Source organism: Sinocyclocheilus rhinocerous, unplaced genomic scaffold, assembly GCF_001515625.1.
Source record: "Sinocyclocheilus rhinocerous isolate Xijiao unplaced genomic scaffold, SAMN03320098_v1.1 scaffold1302, whole genome shotgun sequence".
Classification (NCBI taxonomy): domain Eukaryota; kingdom Metazoa; phylum Chordata; class Actinopteri; order Cypriniformes; family Cyprinidae; genus Sinocyclocheilus; species Sinocyclocheilus rhinocerous.
The window spans coordinates 254,807-278,697 of NW_015623473.1; the positions used below are offsets into that span (position 1 = coordinate 254,807).

A 23,891-nucleotide genomic window follows, 5' to 3' on the forward strand; every position below is an offset into this window, starting at 1 on the left:
ACCCTGGGCGAGACCCCCTTCGAGCGCCCCTTAATAATTCTTATTATTAAGAATAATATACAAATAAAATATAGAAAAAATATTCTAAATGGCACAACTCCTTCATCACACAAATGTGAAAACACACTAAAGAGAATCTAATTATTACACTATTGCACTAAGAACAGAAAACACAAACTAAAACTAAAACCTGACCTTTCTGGCCTTCCTTGATGCAAAATCATCAATGATGTCATCGTATGAAATCTGCTCCCCTATTGAGTGATTGATACTGATGACGGCAAGGCCAGTGAGCCGTTCCTGGGACATGGTTGACCTCAGGTACGACTTGATCAACTTTAGTTTTGAAAAGCTCCTCTCTGCTGGAATATTGATGTATAATTTATTTCCATATTCACTTGTTGTGTCTCCCAAAATGCCTGATAAACATGATTTAAGTCCTGATGTCCTCTACAGTGGACATGAAATCAATGCCCTGTTCTGTAACCGAAAGTCTTTTTGATTTGAAACCCCATAATGTTTTGACATAACGTCTGAGATGTTGGTTTATGAAATACAATTTGAAAAGTAGTCCGATTTAAATTATAATTACACATATTTGAAAATTCCGTTGGCTAATTACAGGGCCTAACGTTAACCCAACTGATGGAAATAAATAATAACTGAACTTGTAACAGTTTTGTTGCAAAGCACAATATTATGGTGAAATTAGATCTCGTGTTTGTTGAGTTAAAACCGAATTATTGTTGTATAAGCATAGCAAGCATCATAGCAAAAAGGCTAACAAACTTAAGAGTTATACCCACCAATTAACATTAGCCCTTCATTCATGACATGGATACCGTAATAATCATACAGAGAGAACATAGTTGCATACCTTTATCTTTTGCTCGTTTCTCCTCTTCTTCTTTTCTTTTTTTTTTTCTAAATTGGGCACCTGATGGCTTTGACCTTTTCCTGTCCATCTCTGTGTTTATTTGGCACTCGACAATCAACAGATTTCCCACCCCCCCCAACACTGTCACTCACGATCAGAAGTCAAGACTAAACCAATTCACCTTGGTGACCACATAATCGTTTTGTATTACCTATTTTTATTAGCCATTTCACACAATTCAGAAAAACAAAAATGTGCAGGAACTATAGGCCTGTATTTATAATATTATGAATGAAATGTGTGTTATTTGGAAGAAAGTCGAGGTGTGACTGACTTTAACCCACTAATTCCATTACAGTATTGCTCTATACAGTGGATCCCCCCCCCTGTCCGTTCCATTTGGGAGAGACCCAGAGGTGAACTGTCCCCCACGCCGCGCCCCGCTCCCCTTTCCCCTTCTCACACAGCTTCTGTGCACGGCACCTTCTCAGCAAGCAGGGGCGCCAATTTGGCAATTCCCCACACAGTGAAATGATAATAGAAAACCGCTTCGCGGCGGCGGCGCAGAGGATTTTTAAAAATTTTTTTAACTGCTCGTGCCGCCCCCATGTATCACGAAAAAATGCCGGCTGCCCGGTTCGCCCGTGCCAAAAACCGCTACTGTCTGTTCTGACCGACCCAGGGGTGGAGACGGACCCACGCAGGGTTTCACCTCCTAGCGTTGTAGGGACAGTGGAAAGGGTCTTTATAATTTCATGATCTATCACTCGTAGACACACAACATGGCAGGTTTAATTATTTAGTTACCCTAGCTAGCACTCTACTTCAGCTGGATGGGCGGGACCATCCCATCGTGGGTCGCCCCGCTGCCAACTCTCTTGTTGTCAGGCAGATTTTGGTCTTGTTTACGACACTGAATAGCTTAAAGATTAAACAGCTTATAGCTCTATAGGTTATTTGAAATTTGGTCATTTCAATATGAAAAACGTCTTTAGGCTATACAAAAGCATTAGCACTCATCATTTGGTGCACTAAATTGCACAACCTTTTCACAGCAAAAATACAACAACTTACTCTAGAAAGAAAGTTTTAAGCCATTGCTAAAGGTCAGTTCTAAAGAAATTATCTCCCATTATCAAGTAAGAAAAATAGCCTTCGATTGATTGTACAGGAAAAGGTCATTATTCAAGATGACTTGGTCAGACATCACGTGTTGCTCAGACCTCTTTATAATCTAAACTAACCTTTGAACTGTGTAACTAGGCTTATTGACAGGGGTCAAAGATCGCAGTTGAACCACTGATGGAATCTTTGATCTCTGCAGGTGAAGAAAGCCTTAATGCATTAACCATAAGCAATTCGACCTCTGACCTTCCTTGACTGCTCTTAAACTGTACCATATTTATTTTCCTTGTGTTTGATCTACACCTAATTCTTGTGTGATTAATAGTCTTTAGTAGATGCCATTTGATGTGAAAAGAACAAGGCTTGTAAGAATGGAAATACAGTTCATTATGTCAGTCTTTATTGAGGTTAGATCATATTTAATTTTTACAACCCATTCTTTCTTTCTTTCTTTTTTTTGGCAAGGAAAATGTGTGCAACTACATTGTTTCAACGAGAGAAAGATACCTAACTACATAAAAATAAGAGCTTCATTCTTGAAGAATAATTTACACAGAAATGTACATACAATTGGTTTTATGGATCATTTTCAAATTATTTTGTTATGTAAATTGTAAGAATGTTTTTAATGAATTGCAAAAGAATTAAGTTTTTGTGTAAATTTGCTATAAATTTTTGTGTATTTTTTGTCTACAAATTATATACAAAGAAATTACACATATAATGTAAAAAAAATATGATTTTATTCATTTTCATGCAGATGTGTTATATAAATGTAACTATTAGTTTACAAACCATTACCAATTAAATTTGACATGCAAATGTACAGATGTTACAAATAATTAACAAAAATGTACGTAAACATTATTTTATGAATGAGTTTCAAATACAAATAATTTACTCTGAAATTAGTTTAAAAAAAAATTGTTGCATATATTTATGCAAGAATGCACTGTGATTTTTCAAAGTTGTGAATAAAACATTTTTTGTATAAAAATAAAATGAAAATACTACCAAAATTTTTACCCCAAAATTCCATGTTTTTTTGTATTATTTTTGTAACGTATTAGCAATTTCTAAATGAAAATTGTTTCAAACTAAATCCTACACCAGTTTTTGTTTCAGCTTGGTTACACAGAAATGAATGAGTTGCACTGAATGGACTCTACTTCCATCCCGCTCAGCTTCGGGTTAATTCCTGTCAAATTAAATATTCCATTTACTCTGATTGTGGGCCAGTCCTTTTTTCTCATATTTTTCCAATTCATCTGGTATTTCTGATATTTTCCGCCCATGCTTTTTCAGTCTTGTTGATTGGTCTATGTTATCATCTCTCAGACCCTGTTCTCCTCATCCCTGTCTCTTTCGTTTAACCTCTGTCTTCTCTTCCATCGTTATCCGTGAACTCTGCAGAACTGCCACAATGTTTTGCCACAGAGCTGGATGGCTGACTGCGTCCTATTGCAGCATCAGGAAAGGGGTCATCCGTCTAGTCAACTGTCTGTCTGTCTGGCTTCAGCAGCCACAACACATTCGAGATCAGCATTTAAAAAAAAGCGTTCGAGAAAACCTTCCCCCATCTCTCCACCCTTCCTTCACTGCATCATTGAATCATTATGAGTGTGGTCCTTTGTGAGTGTGCCGAATTCCCCTACTGGGAATACACACACACACACACACACTCACTCACACAGAGTTGATAGAGCATTTGTAGCCTTGAGCGTATAGCACAGAAAAGGGATTCTTCCATATGGATTGCTCTGCCCAGAGCCTGTAACTCTCGATTGAACGTGACTTGTGGCCACTGGATAGAGAAGATGAGGCGAACAATGGGGATGAATGAGGTTTAGGCCTTGAGGATAAAAGGAATGGGGGGAAATTTAACGGTGGTGAAAACAAGCTCAATAGACTCTTTGTTTGTCTTTGTCTAGTCCACTACTTTTTCTAGTGCCACTTGACTTAATCAGCCCGTTTCACTGCCTCATGGTGTCGGTCATAGTCGCAGCTTTGTAAGTAAGCCAGGATACTTGTGTGTCTGTTTGTGTTCACTTTGGAAAGAATTTACAGCCCATCTTGGCCTCTGTTACACTTGATCTCAGGTGAGGAATGTTTTCGGTTGGCTAAGACACACCCAGCATTCAACCTCCCACATGGATGGAAGAACCTATTGCAGCATCAGGAAAGGGGTCATCCGTCTAGTCAACTGTCTGTCTGTCTGGCTTCAGCAGCCACAACACATTCGAGATCAGCATTTAAAAAAAAGCGTTCGAGAAAACCTTCCCCCATCTCTCCACCCTTCCTTCACTGCATCATTGAATCATTATGAGTGTGGTCCTTTGTGAGTGTGCCGAATTCCCCTACTGGGAATACACACACACACACACACACTCACTCACACAGAGTTGATAGAGCATTTGTAGCCTTGAGCGTATAGCACAGAAAAGGGATTCTTCCATATGGATTGCTCTGCCCAGAGCCTGTAACTCTCGATTGAACGTGACTTGTGGCCACTGGATAGAGAAGATGAGGCGAACAATGGGGATGAATGAGGTTTAGGCCTTGAGGATAAAAGGAATGGGGGAAATTTAACGGTGGTGAAAACGAGCTCAATAGACTCTTTGTTTGTCTTCGTCTAGTCCACTACTTTTTCTAGTGCCACTTGACTTAATCAGCCCGTTTCACTGCCTCATGGTGTCGGTCATAGTCGCAGCTTTGTAAGTAAGCCAGGATACTTGTGTGTCTGTTTGTGTTCACTTTGGAAAGCCTTTACAGCCCATCTTGGCCTCTGTTACACTTGATCTCAGGTGAGGAATGTTTTCGGTTGGCTAAGACACACCCAGCATTCAACCTCCCACATGGATGGAAGAACACGGATGTGTGTGTGTGTGTGTGCGAGGTCATGTGTTTTCAACCGTTTTAACAGTCATAAGTTACAATCTCCTGTCTATTTGTTTTTAAGCCCTATGTATACATCAATGCGCCAGTAGGTTGCGACCAAGTGTCTCCCTTTATAAATGAGCCGTTAAATCATTTACAGCAAATCATTCATGAACAGAGCACATTTGCGTCATTGAATCATTCATTCAACCAATTCAAAGTGACTTTTCTTTAATTGCGCTCATGCAGTTAGTTCAAATGACTGTTGTTAGTTCAGTAACGAAACAAGGGATTCTTTATGAGTGAGTCATTTAATTATTTACTGAACCGTTTTGTTTAAAACAGTCATTAATTCATGAAGAAAACAGGTGACTGGTCTTAAAAATGCGGTCACCTGTTCAAGTCACTAGCTTTATGAATCCAGATAGCTTTATGAAGTCACTGAGTCATTCATTCAACCAATTCATTCTGGAGCACTGATTCATTTAGGACTTAATCAAGTTCCGAGACCCTACGAATGGGTCTTTGTATAATTCGCTCATCCAATTAATTCAAAAGAACCTAATAATGAGTGAGTCATTAAAATACTGAGTAATGCACTCATCCGGTTAGTTCAAAAACATTCAGGAAATCAACATGAATTGAGTCATTGAAGGGACTGAATTCGAGTGAGTCACTGAATCATCTGAATCATTGATTCATTCAGAAACACCAGATGGCTGATTCTGCCGTGACTTTGTTTGGAGGTATTTTCGTTGGTGGTACAAAAACAGACTAAGTAACTTTCAATATTGTGTCAAAAATGCAAGTTACTCAATATTAACTTCTTGTTTATTGGACTGTTGAATAAATCCTTGTGACGGTTGCGCAGTTACTTTCATTAGCTTTAGAAATGTTTACTTCTTTAAATGCATGTCTATGCAGTCATAATTTCTCTCCAGCTTTGATAGCTCATATCTTGTTGTAATACAATTATGTGACTTAAACCTCGAGCTTACTAACTGCATGTGCTTTCCTCATTTTGAGGGTACATTGGTTTACATTTCAGTTATCTGTCAACCATTTGTCTCTACATGGGAACTTCCTCTCTTATCTTTAGAGATTTTTCACTGGTGTTCAGTTTAATCTACCCCTTATCACGCTTTACAGAGAAACTGTAGGATCTCTTGTGGTTCTGAGGTATGTGGATCAGAGTGTTTTATCGCAGCAATTTTATAATGATCCCACCTTTAATTTGTAACATGTTTTAAGGGATGTCTTTGGGAAAAAAATTACTGAAGTAGGGTGACTCTATGCAACTAACAGTTGTTAAGACATTGCTAGGGTGTTCTAGCTGGTGGATATGGCTCGGATCCCTTCTTTAATGTATGGCTATGATTTTGTCATCTGCCCAGATGCAAGTATGATCACTGCACACCTTTATCTATCTATGAGCTATACCTCATATCGAACTAAGATGTCCTTCAACTGAATACCTTTTAAAAGGGAGGAATAATATTTCTTTTCATTTATCCTGACTATTTTGCATGCAGAAAAACAAAAATCTAAATAGGAGTAGCATGAAAGAACATGTTTCCTTTGGGAAAAAAAGTTCACTCCTAAATAAAAAAAACAACAACCAGTGAATAGTTTTGTTGATGCTTTGCAGCAAGTGTAATTAGTGCTGTGTTTTCTCTCTTTTGCAGATTTTCCATGCCAATACTGACCCATCTGAGGTGGTTTTGAATCGTATTCCTCAGCCCGTTCTGGCTCGGTTTGTTCGTATTCGACCACAGATCTGGAATAACGGCATTGCACTACGCTTTGAGCTTTACGGCTGCCAAATTACAGGTGAGTGTTTATAGTCACATGGTTTGTTTTTATCTTAACATACAATGTATATTTATGAGGTCTTTATATAACTCTTGTCTGTTTAAAAAAAAAACTGAAAATGTTCCCCTCTGTTGAAGATGCACATTCATGCATTTTGTATGTATTTATTTTTGGAACCCTTTTTTGGACCTTTGGACAAAATCATAAAAAAAAAAAAAAAAGAATATGGAGCTCAAGGCAGAAAAAAACACATCAGTTTTATTCAGAGAACTGTATTAAGTATACTGTGAGACACTTTGGATAACAGTGCCTGCAACATGACCATTTCATCATTTGAAGGCTGAAGTAAGTGTGTTCTTCTCTCTCATTCTCTTTTCTCTCAGACGCTCCTTGTTCGGAGCTGCAGGGAATGCTGTCCGGGCACCTCCCTGATTCCCAGATCTCAGCCTCCTCGGTGAGGGACCTTCACTGGGCTCCTGGAGCAGCACGTCTTGTGGCCAGCAGATCAGGTTGGTTTCCCGGCCCTGCCCAGCCTATAGCTGGAGAAGAATGGCTACAAGTGGACCTCGGGACACCCAAGACAGTGCGAGGAGTGATAACCCAAGGAGCACGGAGCGGGGAAGGAGGAACCAGCTCAGAGAACCGGGCTTTCGTTCGGAAGTACCGTCTAGCACACAGCCTGAATGGGAAAGACTGGAACTTTGTAATGGATAGCAAGACTAGCATGCCCAAGGTATTTAATTTGCCCAGAGCATAATATAAACATATGCAGAATGCTTATTTTATAAACATACACTACCATTCAAATTGGGGTAAACTGTATTTGGTATGAAACTGTAAAACTAAATTTGGGGTAAACTGTTTAAAGTATTTTAAGTAATACTTTTATTCAGCAAGGATGCATTAAATTGCTCAAAAGTGACAGTAAAGACATTTATAATGTCACTAAATATTTCTATTTCAAATAAATGCTGTTCTTTTGAACTTTCTATTCATCTAAGAATTGTGAAAAACATAAAGTATCACCGATTCTATAAAATGATTAAGTAGCACAACTGTTTTCAACATTGATAATAATAAGAAATGTTTCTTGAGCAGCAAAACAGCACATTAGCATGATTTCTGAAGAATCATGTGACATAGACTGGAGTAATGATGCTGTAAATTCAGCTTGGCTAGGAAAGCAGTTATTTGAAATTGTAATAATATTTCACAATATTGCTCTTTTTTTACTATGTTTTTCATTAAATAAATTCATCTTTGGTGACATAAGAGACTTATTTACAACAATTAGAAATCTTACCAACACCAAAGTTTTGAATGATATTGTAAGTGGTTTGTTGCTGTTCTAAGAACAGCTCTAAACATCTTCACCAATATGGTTGACATGTTCCGTTTTGTTGCTACCAGTCCTTACCATCTTGATTAAGATGGTCTACAAGGTCAAAAACCAAGTCCATTAGATGGAAGTCCAATCGATCAATCATCTAGACCAGCTTGGATCAATGAATCATCATAAATGATCAGCTAAAAAACATTTTCTGGTATACTCCAGTAGGAAATCAAGCCATTTGGAACTCAATTGAATTGTCAGAGTTACCAACTAAACATGCTATTCTAATTATTTTACTAGCAGGTTAACCACACCTGTGACACCTGCGATACCTGTTCAGATGTCTGCATTCAGTGTGTGTGTTTCTTTCTGTAGCTTTTTGAGGGGAACACACACTATGACACCCCAGAGCTGAGGCGTTTTGAGGAACTGGCTGCACAGTTTATCCGCATCTATCCAGAGCGCTGGTCTCCAGCAGGGATCGGAATGAGAATGGAAGTCCTGGGCTGCAACCTGCCAGGTAGGACACGGCTCTCAAATACACCACTATCGTGAAATCATAAGCTGAATTACTTGGTGATGATTGGGCAGTTCCAGTTGTAGGGTGAAATTTATACAACTGACACTGAGCAGCTGCCCAGAAACGCACCGTCAGCTGAAAGCTATTGCAGCTTGTACAATGTTTTATTTTTGTCATTTTTGGTGGGGAGAAGTAAAAGAAAATGGATAGACTGATGTGAAGAGAAAATATAAACATGGAAACAGGGATAGTCTCTAAACGAATTGGATAGGAGAAAACAACCATTAAAAATTGGTGGAGGCTGGATGAATTTTGTAAGGCTTTACTGTGACGTCTCAGTTGTGTGTGTGCTGCATACACTATTGTTCCAATGTTAGGGGTCAGTAAGATCACATTTAAAACAGTAATATAGTGAAATATTATTACAATCTAAAATATCTGTTTTCTACTTGAATATATTTTAAAATGTAATTTATTTCTGTGATGCAGAACTGAATTTTCAGCATCATTACTCCAGTCTTCAGTGTCACCTTCTAATATGCTGATTGCAGCTCAAGAAACATTTCATTGTATTATCCGTGTTGAAAACTGTTGTGCAGATTAATATGTTTGTGGAAACCATAATACTTTTTTTTCCAAGGATTATTTGATGAATAGAAAGTTCAGAAGAACAGCATTTATTTGAATTAGAAATCTTTTGTTACATTCTTTCATGTTTGATCAGTTTAATGCATCCTTGCTGACTAAAAGTATTAATTTATTTAAACACAGTGACACACTTTTAGGTTTTAGGACAACTTTGATGAAAGGCTGTGATCCACTTCAAATGTTGACTAGTGTAGTATCAGATAATTAATCTATCTTTTTGTATTTTATCTCAGCCATTTTCAGTTCTTCGGGTTTTATATGCTTTGGTCATCATGGAGCGATCAAACGTATATAATATATAGTACATTGCATGAATCTGAGGTAAATTATGGGGTCCCAAAGGCAGCTATTTATTTTCCCAGCATGCACTATTGCTCTCTGCTGCCTTGCCAAGCTGTGATTGGCAGGCTGAAATATGCAGGAAAGCTTTATGCATAATTGAGGCTCTGTTATTTATTTATTTATATATCTATTTTTTTTTTATTATTGATTTATTATTTTTTGCTGAATCAGGGTCTTTGGAGAACGACGTGACAGCTTTCCTGTAGAAAGGGTGGGAATATGATGAAAGCAGAAATGACAGGACAAGAGTAGAGGGAGAGAGAAGAGAATGATATGGATATGAGCTGAGAAAGGGGGAGCTGAATGGAATGGATGGAAGACAGATTACAGCTATCAATAATATGCTTTCATTTCTTTGCCTTACTTCCCATTACTTCCAACACACTCAGACATGCACACACACTGGAGGCAATGATCTTCCCGCTAGTCTTAATCACATTAAGGCAACTGCAGCCTGCGGTGAGGTGTACAGTTACACGTATTCTTTAAAGAGACGGATAACATACACAGCCATTTTGAAACAGCAATAACCTTCACTCTAGGAAATTACTATAAAAATAGGGCCCAATGTACTGTTAATATGAAGGATTTGTCTGTATTGATTTTTCAAAGGTGTTTTATCCATATTTTGAATTGCACATTGCATTGTGTTGTGTTGAGTTAAACAAAATCACCGTAATTTAGAGAATGATGTCCTGGCAGAAAATTACAAAAAAATTTAATTAGAAAAATATTGAAAATTCTTTTTGGTAACAGTAATTTTATTCTTTAATTACTCTGTTGACAGATTATGTTTGTTCTTGTTTTAGGTGAAAATATTTCAGGCATTATATGAGGCATTTTGGTACCTACAGTTCATAGTAAAATTAATCGTTTGCACTTTTTTTTAACCCCTTAACTGTCACTCACATTTTTGAACATAGACGTGAAAGTGCACTATCCAAACTTACATTTTTATAATTCATGAATGAAAACATTTTGTAACATGATTTTGATGTACCATTTTCATGGTAATGCAATGTCTGATTTTAAAATGGTTTTCAAAGGATGAATTTTGAGATTTTACGTTTTCAGTTGATATATAATTTCTGATGATTTCTAAATCATAGAAATCATCTATGATAGAGAAAAAGGCAACGAAGAAGTCTTTTTGTGACAAAGGTCAGAACTCCTGTTATGATGTAGATTTTTGAGGTGCACTCTTGTCATAAATTAATCTATTACTTTTCCTACATAATTTTTAAAATATCTATTTAGGAGTCTTAGACCTTTCCAACGATATAAAGTTTGTCATGATTAGATTAGGATTTCATTGTAATATAGTGAAGTAAACTTAGGCGTCCCACAGAGGGGACGGGTGACAGTTAAGAGGTTTTAAATAGCTAAATTGTTTTTATTTTTTTATAGTATGCATGTATGTATACATGTGTTGTTTTCATTCAACACCCCATGGCTTGTCTGGTTTTTCTCCCTAAAGCAACGCCATCCATCAGTCTGATGTCATCATTTAAGACAGATGCAAAAACCTGCAGGCTATATGGGGACAAAATTATAGTTTTGCACAGGATTGCATACTGTGCACATAGTTTATGTTCGCCTCTGCGCTGGCATAAATTCAGAGATTGGAGCTTTATGATTTAATTTATGAGTATCTGACTCATGGCTGGCTGCATAATTAAAATGAAAGGGAATCTCATTTGAAATGGAAAGAAAAAGAGATTTGTTTGAATGGAAATGCATTCTGGTCTGGGTTAAGATAAGATTGTTAATTATGTGTTTCCTCTGCAGAAACCTCCACACCAGCTGTAGAGACATCCAAACCAACTCAAGCCTCCACTGTAGAAACCAGCACAATGCAGAAACCCAGTCCAGGTTGGTTTAGATCTAATCACAAAATGTATGCATAATTTTTATTTATTTATTTAGTTTTTTTACAATACATAATTTAAGCCTGTATACATTTCACAAACACATTAAACCTCCAGAAATCAGCCGCATTTGGGTTATTGTTGCATGCATATGTGAAATGGAAACTAATCAGTCTACCAATAACGCACCAATGTATTTTCACAAGGGAAAGTTTGCTTAAGTGAAGTGCTTGTGTATACATGGAGCAATATAATATTTCAAAACAACATAAATATGTGCATGTGACCTGTAAGCACTTTATACCACTTTTTTGTTCAATAAATATCCATATCCCTTTAACATAAGTTACACTATCAGCATTTTCCGTGGCTTCTTTGGCAGAGTTGTTGTGATATTTTATATTTTTGCACATTGATGCAGCTGAAGTCAAAGGTCAAAACTCAGTTTAGTTTAAAGTGCCGTTAGCCTTCCAATGTTTTGCCAGGGTTGATGAATATTAATGCGAATGTATTGATGTATATAATTAGTTCATCATTATATTAATAATCATAATTATATTTAAATAAATTATAATTACTTATAATTAATTCATCCCTTTTTTGTTTATATTGTTATTTATATATAATATAGCATTGTTTTTAAATATGGCATTTTTTACGCCAAAATTCAACCAGCTTTTCCATAAAAGATCATGTTGGCAAAGTTTTGGGAGGGAACATCTTGACTTGCACCAAACCGGTACTAACCAGCATAAACCAGCCGGGACCCACATCGAAACTGATGCCAGTACTCTATCTGTCAGTTACCAGCGCTGCCCTGCCGTCTCACAAAGGTCTGTGTGATTTTGAGCAAGGATTGTGTGGTTGGACCCTTGACCCGGATTCTGACCTCAGCTGGGCGCTACACAGTTCTAGTAAAAGCACTGCCTTGGGTCAGAGTCAAGATCTCTCCATGTGCTCAAACAGTGAGTATTACACATTACTTATAATTAATTCATCCCTTTTTTGTTTATATTGTTATTTATATATAATATAGCATTGTTTTTAAATATGGCATTTTTTACGCCAAAATTCAACCAGCTTTTCCATAAAAGATCATGTTGGCAAAGTTTTGGGAGGGAACATCTTGACTTGCACCAAACCGGTACTAACCAGCATAAACCAGCCGGGACCCACATCGAAACTGATGCCAGTGTAAACTCAGCAGGGTATCTTGTGCCCTGTTCTTCATGTAATATGACTTAATTCTAACTCCAAATCAGTTTCCCATAATCATTTTAACACCTCACCCAGATGAAATGCACCTTGACTGTTTCCAGAACAGCCTTTTAGTTTTCTAACTTCAGTACGTGTTCTCCTAAACTCCTGTGACCTCATTCCCTCTGTACACGGCGGTTTGCTTTCCACATGTCAGCCACTGGCATGAGATCTAGAAGAGGAAAACAGGATGAATGCTCGGCATGCTTTCTCTCCTCCTTTCTCCCTCCCGAACACTGTCACACTCCCTCTATTTCTATCCCATGACACATCCCAGTTAGAAGCGTACACCAGGAACAAAGCATGGCAGTGAAGACAGAAATAACAATCATTGTTTGATTGAAAGCTGGGAGTCTGTGGGCTGCAGATTACTACATATTCATCAATATGAAAGCAAGATTTACGTTCCAATACACCTTTCTGGTGAATGACTGTGAAAGAAAGAAATGATGTCATGCAAAACTTTGCTTTTAACATTGCATCAGCCTCCCTTGTAGTTTTCGAGTTTGGCTTAATTCCACATTTTTCATTTTTTTCTTCATTATTATTTAGTTTTATTCTGAAATGCATCAGACTATGAAAGTAAAATAGGTTACTATTTCACATGACACTCGAGGGCATGTGTTGCAGTCATTTCACCACATTTAAGAGTCAAGTGTTGACATGTAACGCAAAAATCATTGTAACGCTTGGTCTCGACTGACATATTGCTTTTATAAAAAGGCAGCAACAGCAATATGATTGGGATGGCATTGTTCAATAAATAATTACATTAATTATTTACAATAAACACAATAAATAATTATTTGGCATAGTACTATAACTGTAGGCTGTCTAATTTTGCCAAACATTAATATAGAATTCAATTGATGTGAGGTCACTGCCACTGGTTTGCATATTTTGGCTGTTTTACAGCAGTTTCAAATGCGGCTCATTCTGTCAGAATTTAGAGCTTATACTGTAGATTTGACATTTCTGGTATATTTTCAATTATACACTGCTGTTTTGAAAGTTTGGTGGTTGGCAAGATTTTTTAAATGTTTCTGAAGTTTCTTACGCTCAGTAAGGCTGCATTTATTTGATCAAAATATTTTAAAAACTGTTATATTGTGAAATATTATTACAATTAAAAACACTTTTTTTCTAATTTAAAATATTTTGAAATTTAATTTATTGTCACATGATCTTTTAGAAATTTAATTTGCTGATCAAGAAATATTTTTTATTATTATCCATGTTAAAAACAGGAGAGCCGTGTAATATTTTTTGTGAACACAAGAACAACATTTATTTGAGAAATCTTTCTGTAACATTATTAATGTCTTCACTGTCACCTTTGACCAATTAAATGCATTCTTGCTGAATACACGTATAATTTTTATTAAAAAAAAATAATAAAAAATTATACTAACCCCAAACTTTTGAACGGTAGTGTACATCATTATATATCATATAATTTTATATGTGTTGTAGATGGTGCTAAGCAATATTGTTTAATGATTTATTTTGTTCCAAAACCATTTAAAAGTGTAAGAAGCATCGCAATTTCCCAGGCCTCCTTTCTGGAATTTCAAAAAACCTTTTCAGACTTCAGAGGTGCAGATTCTTGTGGAAAACTGCATTTCCAACCATGTATTCCAGTCCTCCACCTGCCTTCCAGGCGGATTTTTGCATAGACTTCCATGTACTTAAAGCCTCTTTCAAGAGATCATTATTCGTTTCCCCTTATAAATATAGTACTTACGATCAAAAAGGTTTTTTTTTTCACATAAATTAAAGATATTCGCTCCCCACCCCTTCACATCTCCTCATATATGCATTCCCAGTGAAGTTAAGGGGATTGTTATCCTAAACCTATTTTAAATTCATTGCCTTGGAATATTTTAAATGCTCTCTCTGAAAGACTTAACAAGCCATGCCGACAGCTGCAAGGTGTTATAGGCGCTTTCTGACAGTTCTCAAAATTTTGAAGACTCCAATAGGTCACATGTCTCCTCCTCATCCAATCGGATGGCTCAGAGAGATGCCACCACATGAGCTTTTTTCGAGATCCTTTTGACCTTGAAACGTCTGGAAAGATTATTCACAAATATATAGAGAGATAAAAGAGTGTGCACCTGTCTCTCCACTCCTTCTTCACTGTGGGGGTCGTGCCTTGCTCCCACTTAAGGCTCTTTCACTCTCGGCTTAGCAAACAGACACCTGCCGTCACCTAAAGTGCCTACAGTAGAGTAGTGGGCTACCGTCGCTCACGAACGACACTAATGACGAAGTGCTTGACTTTTCCCACAATGACACACTTGACTTTTCCGTATAATCACACCGCATGACTTTTGACGGGTGGGACAAGAGAAACGTGTTGCTTGGAAACACAGTTTGGGTTGAGAAAGTGCTCACTGGCTGTTTGATAGGTTGGACCCACGGTGACACAAACAAGACTGTTAAAATGTCATGTGCTGAATGGCACTTTTTGCCCAGCAGGGAATGAACAAGATTACATGCGACTAACCAAAAGGCTGCAACATTTTAATCTGTCGCTCTGTGTGATAGGCCTTGCTGTGTCTGTTCTCTCACAGGTTTGGGAAACTACCTGTACATTGAGGCCAGTCCTGAGACGCAAGGCCAGAAAGCCCGGCTGTTCAGTCCCAGTGTGGATCCCGACACCGGACCTCTCTGCCTGATGTTCTCCTATCAGCTGGAGGATCAGGGAACCCTGAGGGTCCTGCTGCAGAACAAACACCAAGAGGAAACCCTGCTCTGGTCCCTCCGTGGAGACCAGGAGCCCATCTGGAAAGAAGGACGGACCATCATACCTCGATCTCCTAATGCATTTCAGGTAAGCAGATTAGACAAGATATACAGTAAAATGGGATTATATTAAAAATGTAATGTATGGTAAATAGTGTTGGTAAACCTTACAATATCATTTGCCTGGTTTTCATTATAGATTTGCGCAAAACTTTTGCGATATTTTATAAATGTCAATTAAAAAACTACTGCGAAATGACCGCATTTCCATTAACTGATGTTATGTGACTAAAACGTAATTTTTTCCTCGCGCAATATAATTTGCCTGGTTTTCATTATAGATTTGTGCAAAACTTTTGCGATATTTTATAAATGTCAATTAAAAAACACTACTGATCCATTAACTGATGTTATGTGACTAAAACATAATTTTTTCCTCGTGCAATATAATTTGCCTGGTTTTCATTATAGATTTGCGCAAAACTTTTGCGATATTTTATAAATGTCAATAAAAAAAACTACTGCGAAATGACCGCATTTCCATTAACTGATGTTATGTGACTAAAACGTAATTTTTTCCTCGCGCAATATCATTTGCCTCGTCTTCATTATAGATTTGCGCAAAACTTTTGCGATATTTTATAAATGTCAATAAAAAAAACTACTGCGAAATGACCGCATTTCCATTAACTGATGTTATGTGACTAAAACGTAATTTTTTCCTCGCGCAATATCATTTGCCTCGTCTTCATTATAGATTTGCGCAAAACTTTTGCGATATTTTATAAATGTCAATAAAAAAAACTACTGCGAAATGACCGCATTTCCATTAACTGATGTTATGTGACTAAAACGTAATTTTTTCCTCGCGCAATATCATTTGCCTCGTCTTCATTATAGATTTGCGCAAAACTTTTGCGATATTTTATAAATGTCAATAAAAAAAACTACTGCGAAATGACCGCATTTCCATTAACTGATGTTATGTGACTAAAACGTAATTTTTTCCTCGCGCAATATCATTTGCCTCGTCTTCATTATAGATTTGCGCAAAACTTTTGCGATATTTTATAAATGTCAATAAAAAAAACTACTGCGAAATGACCGCATTTCCATTAACTGATGTTATGTGACTAAAACGTAATTTTTTCCTCGCGCAATATCATTTGCCTCGTCTTCATTATAGATTTGCGCAAAACTTTTGCGATATTTTATAAATGTCAATAAAAAAAACTACTGCGAAATGACCGCATTTCCATTAACTGATGTTATGTGACTAAAACGTAATTTTTTCCTCGCGCAATATCATTTGCCTCGTCTTCATTATAGATTTGCGCAAAACTTTTGCGATATTTTATAAATGTCAATAAAAAAAACTACTGCGAAATGACCGCATTTCCATTAACTGATGTTATGTGACTAAAACGTAATTTTTTCCTCGCGCAATATCATTTGCCTCGTCTTCATTATAGATTTGCGCAAAACTTTTGCGATATTTTATAAATGTCAATAAAAAAAACTACTGCGAAATGACCGCATTTCCATTAACTGATGTTATGTGACTAAAACGTAATTTTTTCCTCGCGCAATATCATTTGCCTCGTCTTCATTATAGATTTGCGCAAAACTTTTGCGATATTTTATAAATGTCAATTAAAAAACTACTGCGAAATGACCGCATTTCCATTAACTGATGTTAGGTTGCTAAAACGTTATTTTTTCCTTGCGCAATATAATTTGCCTGGTTTTCATTATAGATTTGCGCAAAACTTTTGCGATATTTTATAAATGTCAATAAAAAAACGACTGCGAAATGATTGCATTTCCATTAACTGATGTTATGTGACTAAAACGTAATTTTGTCCTCGAACAACAAGTCATAGTGACGGATATTGGTAGGTTTAAGTATTTCGCATCCAATTATAGTCAATTATATTATTAACTATTATTAACTGTATGTTGCTGTTGAAATTTTCTTCACCAAGCTTCTAGTGAACTAGTTTTATCAGATTGACTGCCATGTTCAACTAACTTTTTCCTTGAAGATCATGTCGCTGGTCTTGTTTTCTTTCTTATTTTCTCTCTTTGTTGTTGTAAGCAAAATAACTTAACTTGAGATCACAAGAAAAGTATGTTTTGGTTTTGAGAAAGCAAAATAAACTTTTATAGTGGTGTTCAAAATGTGAGATTAATCGAGTCAATCTCATACATTTCATCCCAAATTCACAAGAAATAGTCTATTTTGTGTATTTTTATTCAAATATACACAACACTTTTGTCTACTGTAAAGTATTTATAATAATTGTTGCACTGCTTTTGTAGTTGTTAATATAATGATAAAGGTTTTTTTTGTACTTTAAAAAAGTTGAAAATGAGGATCTAATGAGAATCATATGAAACTATAATGGAAATTCAAACAATTAAAAAATAAACTGAGATAATGTCTCACTACCAAAATCTTTAAGGTCCCCAAATAGGCTTCATTTTCTTTATGCACAACATAATTTCTTTCGATTTGTGAGGTAAAATGTGACAGAAATATATTAGTGAACATCACTTTAAAAACACCAAAGCATGATATTTACTTGAATCTATTGACAGCCCAAATGATTACTCATTTGAATCATCATTAATTGTTTACTTGACAGCCTGTCAGAAATCATGGAGACATTTGACTATGTTCTCATATTTCATCACAGGTGGTAATCGAAGGATTTTTTGAGGGTACCAAAGGCCACATCTGGATCGATAACATCCACATGAGTGTGAACACACCACTGGAGGAGTGTACTCGTAAGTGTGCACGTTTAATCTTTTTCTTCCATCATTAGGTTTGTCCTTTAGTTGTCATTCATAGCAACAATTTAAGCAAAAGCCTTGCATTATCTCGACCAGATGTTTCTCCCTGCCACGCTCTTTCTGGTTTCCTGTGAAGTTCACCTTTATCTCTTCATTACAGGCGGCCATATTCCAGTTCCACCATTTCACCATAATTCGTTGAGAATCTCACTCCATACAGTAAACCTCTCTATTTACTGTGATCAAACCTTAGCCATCACAGCCACTATCTCAAAGAGCTTCTCAAAATATAATTTATTAACATGAAAGGATGACACACATAAAAAATACTGCGGCTCGTTGTTTGCCATCAAGTGCAAAATGTAGAATCAAATCTAGGCCACAAATGCCCCTGGGCCCCGATGCTAATCTATGTTTCATTATTTCCTTTGCGCTTCTCCTTCCATGTTTGTAAACAGAGATTTTTAATGGAATTAGCTGATAGCCCGAGCTTTTTGAGGATGGATCTCGCACAGAAGCTTTGTGGTTTATGGTCTTAAAGACATCAGAATGTGACCATGTGCTCGCCGCTGCTACGATTCCCAGTCCATAACTGGAAACCCTGATTTAGTCATTTTTGGCTCACTCCGAGACTACGGGACTTGGTGGTTCATTTCGAATCCAAAAATTGGAAGCCTTCTGAGCTCGTGTTCCACCATGCGCCTGCTGTGATTCTTCCAAAAGCATGCTGGGAGAGTTCTTATCGACCCGTGCAGTTGGACTCGCAGTTCCCGCCAAAAAGAGATCCCCAAGCCGCTGGCCCCCACGATAGTTTCTCGTCTTTTTCTAATTGTTTGTGTTTCAAGAATTCAAGCAATCTTCTCTGTCCCTCCATGTTCGCTCCCCAAAACAAAACCTTCACAACATGAAAACATCTTGAAAACACGCTTCTGTACCAACAAACTGAGAATCAAAATGCCTTATCTGAACACTGAAGGGGGGTTCAGGACAGATAATTTAGCTGAAGGAAAAAATGCTTTTAAGTAATAGCATTTGGAAACAGCATCTGGCTGAATCTCAAAACCTGTTAAGAACATGTCCAGGTCATAACTCATTCCAGAAAATCAAGGAAAATCAAGATATTTTGCATTGTTACATTATTTTCATGACCATTAAGCACCTCATGCAATATTTATACTTTTAAAAATTCATTAGCAACAGAAGGACCATTTAAAATTATTCAGTGAAAGTAAAAGTGATACATACTGTGATTACTGAACATTATTGTATTCATTTGTAAAAAAACAAAAACAAAAAAAAAAGTAGAATGTTTGATTAATTTTTTTTTTTTTTGAAAAAGTCAATCTTTTGTACATCATGGTAGTATTTGAAGAGTTCATTTGCAAAAACGGATAACTTTTTTTTCAGAAATCACGTTTTTTATTGCGCATTCCAAGTAATATCAATCAAACTGCAGTTGGGTTGTTTTGATTAAGTAATAATAACTTAAACAAATACAGGTAATTTACTAAATTAAAGTTCATTGAAAGTATTCTTTTTTTTTTTTTACATATTAAAAGTTTGTTTTATAACAAAAGCAGATAACTCCAACAGTCGTTTTTTTGGCAAAAGCAGATAACTCCGCATTTCATGTTTTAGAGTTAAAAAAAGCCCACTCGTTTAATCTTTGTAATCTCCTCAGATGACAATGTAGATGCCTGACAAACGTTGTTGTTGTTGTTGTGCTCATAAACTGTATGGATATGATTACGTTACACGCAATACACGGAGCTTTTCCCTCACCATTGTAACGCGCTGCTTTTGCAAGGTTCTGTGAAAACGTTTCAGCTTTTATTTTCCTTTTTCGCCCTGAAGAAAATATCACAGGTTCATCAAGTTCGTCGAAATTATCCATCCTCGATCACTTTTAGTCAGCTTTGACGAAACTCCTCTCAGTTAGCACGTCTTTTCAAAGTGAAAGTAGCCTTGTCACCTGACCTGAATACAGTGCGCTGATTCGCTAAAATGGATTTATCGGGTTCTGTTCAAAAACAACAAGGGCGCTTGTCGGCTTTTGCAGTAAAACGTGAACTCGTGATGCCTTGAAAGTGGACAAAACCGGCTTTTTTGACAAAACGTGTTTAGGGTTTCAGATATGTGGAGAATAATGCACAGCAATCAGCTCATTTTTTTTCAAAAACAACAAGGGCGCTTGTCGGCTTTTGCAGTAAAACGTGAACTCGTGATGCCTTGAAAGTGGACAAAACCGGCTTTTTTGACAAAACGTGTTTAGGGTTCAGATCGCGCTATATGTGGAGAATAATGCATGGCAATCAGCCCTTTTTTTTTTTTTAAGTGGCGTTTCTCGGTAATATATTTTATATATTTAATAATATATATTCATGGTCCTGTTTTCTTTTGATTTGAGGGTTAAATATTTCAGGAACCATCTTTAGATTGATTTCCTGTGTGGTCTCTGATGTAGGTTATTCATAATTTTATGAAATTCAGTGCATGTTTTCAGAGTCATCAGCATGTGATACAGTAATGCATGGATGTACCCCACCGTTGACCTCACATTGCAGATTAACATTTTATTCTGTTTGTCTTTCTCCCTTTCTCTGCCTCTCCCCATCTTTCTCTTCCTCATCTAGAGCCTTTTGCCGCGTTCCCTCCAGACATGACCGGTGAGTTTAAACTCTCTGCCTCGGGTGTGAATGTTTGCACTTCCTGCTTTCTGCCCTGCTCAGCAGTTATTGTTTACAGCGATGATCTAGGGTTCGTTTTACTTCCTAGCATGCGGTATTTGTGCAGCGAGTTGAGGAGCCTGGGGTTGGGTCGGTTATTTGAGGTGACCAATCTGTTTTTGACATATTTAAGGTCCCAGTTGGGAAAGATGCTCAAACATGGGCTGTCAGCTGGCTGTTGAACCCATGAGGCTGATCTGCCACAATGTGACACAATTTGGCATTCAAGGAATAGTTCCTCAGAAATAACAGAAAATGCAGCTTCATGTCGCTTCAAAATTGTATGACTTTCTTTCTTGCATGAAATATTCCAGTCATTATTCGCTGAACATCATCCCTTCTGTCATAGCTCTCAAAACTCATTGAGGTTGTGTCAATATTGTATCGTTTGATGTCATTGGCTATTCGTAGCAGTCCAAACCAGATGGGTATCCTGTCAGTCTATTTTTGAGGCATCTTCTCCATTCAGCCATGCTAACACTTGCACATTCCTATGGAAAACCTTGGACATATTTTAGGGTTTAACCATTTGGTTAGACTTTAGTTTGTGGACGAATTCTCACTTTTAACTATTAACTACGACTACTGCCTCAATAAACTGCTTATTAATAGTTAGTAAGGTAGTATGGGGTAAGATTAAGGGATCTAAAATGCTGTCTAAAATATAAGGCATTAGTATGTGCTTTATAAGTACTAATAAACAGCCAATATGCTAGTAATGTGCATGCTAATAAGCAACTAGTTAATAGTGACAACTGGTCCCTAAACTAAAGTGTTACCAAACATTTTTAAAGAAACTTATACTATATTCGTAGTCTATAGAAAATGTTGAACATTTATATAATGAATATACATCTATCTGCTAAAGGAACTCTTTTGTGACTCATTGGATGGCAAATGATGCTAGAAAAAAAGGAAAATAGGTTAATATGTAAATGCATGCCTGTTTTTGTTTTATTGGAGACATTTGAACTCTAAAACACACATTTTATTTTTATGAATAGCTGATCCTGCACTCTGCTGATCCTTGTGTCAAAATTTTTTATTTTAGATATAACATGGACAGCTATAAATTACTTCTTTATAGAACTGTTGAAGAAAAGCAGTCACCTGTATGTTTCTAGAATGCATTCATTTAAAAAATTGGTACCTGACAGAAAAAATCTAATCATCAGTCTAATGATTTTTTCTAAGGAAAAATCCTTATCTGTAATCACAAACGACTAGAAAAGGCATGGGAATTGTGAGAAAGGTGTAGGATCCCTTGAGAACTGAGTATTTGTCAGTGTGTATGGACACATAGACAGGACTGCAGTCCAACACTGGACGCCGAAGCAGTATGATGTTTTTCTTTTTTTATATTTGGCACTCCATTTCTTTTTATTACAAAATTGTATTATTTAAAAACTTGGATTCTTTCATTGGCAGGAATACCCAAACAAGCTACCGGCATATTAGCACCTCCACTTTCTTTTGTGAAATGAGTGTCAATAAAAGACACAGGCAGAGCCAAGTCGCTCTCCCTAATGAGTGGCTCAGTCATGCTCCGTGGCTGAATATAGCATAACAAGATGTCTGCCTGTGCCGGGTTCTGCTCAGATGGCAGCATTGCATCAGAGACTCAGGGTATGTCTCGTTGGAGTCCCTGGAGAACAGTTTTTTTTTTTTTTTGTGTCATTCTTTTCTCGAATGTTCACTTCTCACACGGTGCTTACTAATCTGTGAGATAGACAAAGCAGAGCTGACAAGAACCTCTGCTTCCACTTGTTGTGTGATCGTAATATTTGTTACTATTTTGGTTGTTTTCGTCGAGATGTAGGGTTGTTTTTATTTTCAGTGTGTCAGAAATTGCTCAAAGCTGTTTCAATTTAAAGTCAACATGTGGTGCTTCACGTTGGCTTTTTAGAGCAGCTGAACTCATCCAGTAGCGTTGTGGTTGGTCTGAAAATTTGCCTATTACAACTCATGGAGTGTTACACTAGGTGGTTTAATGGTTGTAATTAAACTGAATGTATGCATATTTAGCCATAAATCTATAGTGACTTTTTCCCCAAAGATATTGCATCTGTACTTTAGTTCCATATATCGATGTTATATTTTCTTTTCTTTTATTTTATATTTTACTTTTTTAACTTATTTAACTTCAATCATTATTTATTTATTATCTTTTTAAATGCATTAATTTATGTATTTTTTGTGTATTTATTTAACTTAATTATTTATTTTTTAGTTTAGTTAGTTATGTGTGCATTCGTATAATTCTTATAGTTCAATCTACAATAATCAGTGATCATCATATTACAAAATTTCAACCCACTAAAACGATCAAATATCAGTGGTGAAAAAGTTACACATTTATTGCCCTTTTGAGCCACTTTACTGAAGTTACACACAAATGCATGTCATAATAATTTAAAACATGGCATGCTTGACAAAATTGAAGCGAGAATGCAAAAACGATTCCACATCATCAGTCTTTCACACAGTCACATTGGGTCTCTCTCAATCTCAGTTGTGATCTATTTCTGATATGGTGGTGCATCAAGATGTATTGACGAAGTTGGCGATGCCCAGCCCTATTAAAAACTCCTGCTGTGATCAGTTATCTGTCAGCATTCTGCAAGAACCAGAAGACCAAACTGAGGGAGAACAGAATGCATGTGCCTCTGCTTGGCAAAACAGCCTCTTGTTTTGAATGCAGCCCCAATGTACCCCTAAAACATAATGGTTTGGCCTTTAAGTAGTCCTGGAGAGCCACTTGTCCCAAAATCCAGCATGCAAAAAAATCCAGAATGATTTATAGTACGACATTCCCACTCCCCAGGACTAGAACGGGGCAGTGTTTATTTGCAACATGCTTGGAGTCTGACTCAGGTGCCTATTTGAAAACACGTTACATAACAGCACTGCATTCACTCTAGGGCTGCACGATAAATCGCATGCGATATTTAACGCGCAT

At 36.8% G+C, this 23,891-nt stretch overlaps 1 protein-coding gene across 1 annotated transcript in view; it reads left to right on the plus strand.

Annotated features, from left to right (window-relative positions):
• The window catches only part of LOC107749808 (neuropilin-2-like), an 80,803-nt gene that overhangs the window by 48,576 nt on the left and 8,336 nt on the right, over nt 1-23,891 (plus strand). Inside the window, exons 8-15 of the mRNA XM_016565024.1 lie at nt 6,565-6,709; nt 7,075-7,424; nt 8,400-8,544; nt 11,323-11,406; nt 12,206-12,367; nt 15,236-15,495; nt 18,107-18,200; nt 20,840-20,872. Coding sequence (XP_016420510.1) covers nt 6,565-6,709; nt 7,075-7,424; nt 8,400-8,544; nt 11,323-11,406; nt 12,206-12,367; nt 15,236-15,495; nt 18,107-18,200; nt 20,840-20,872 — 1,273 coding nt within the window. The remainder of the gene's footprint in view (nt 1-6,564; nt 6,710-7,074; nt 7,425-8,399; nt 8,545-11,322; nt 11,407-12,205; nt 12,368-15,235; nt 15,496-18,106; nt 18,201-20,839; nt 20,873-23,891) is intronic.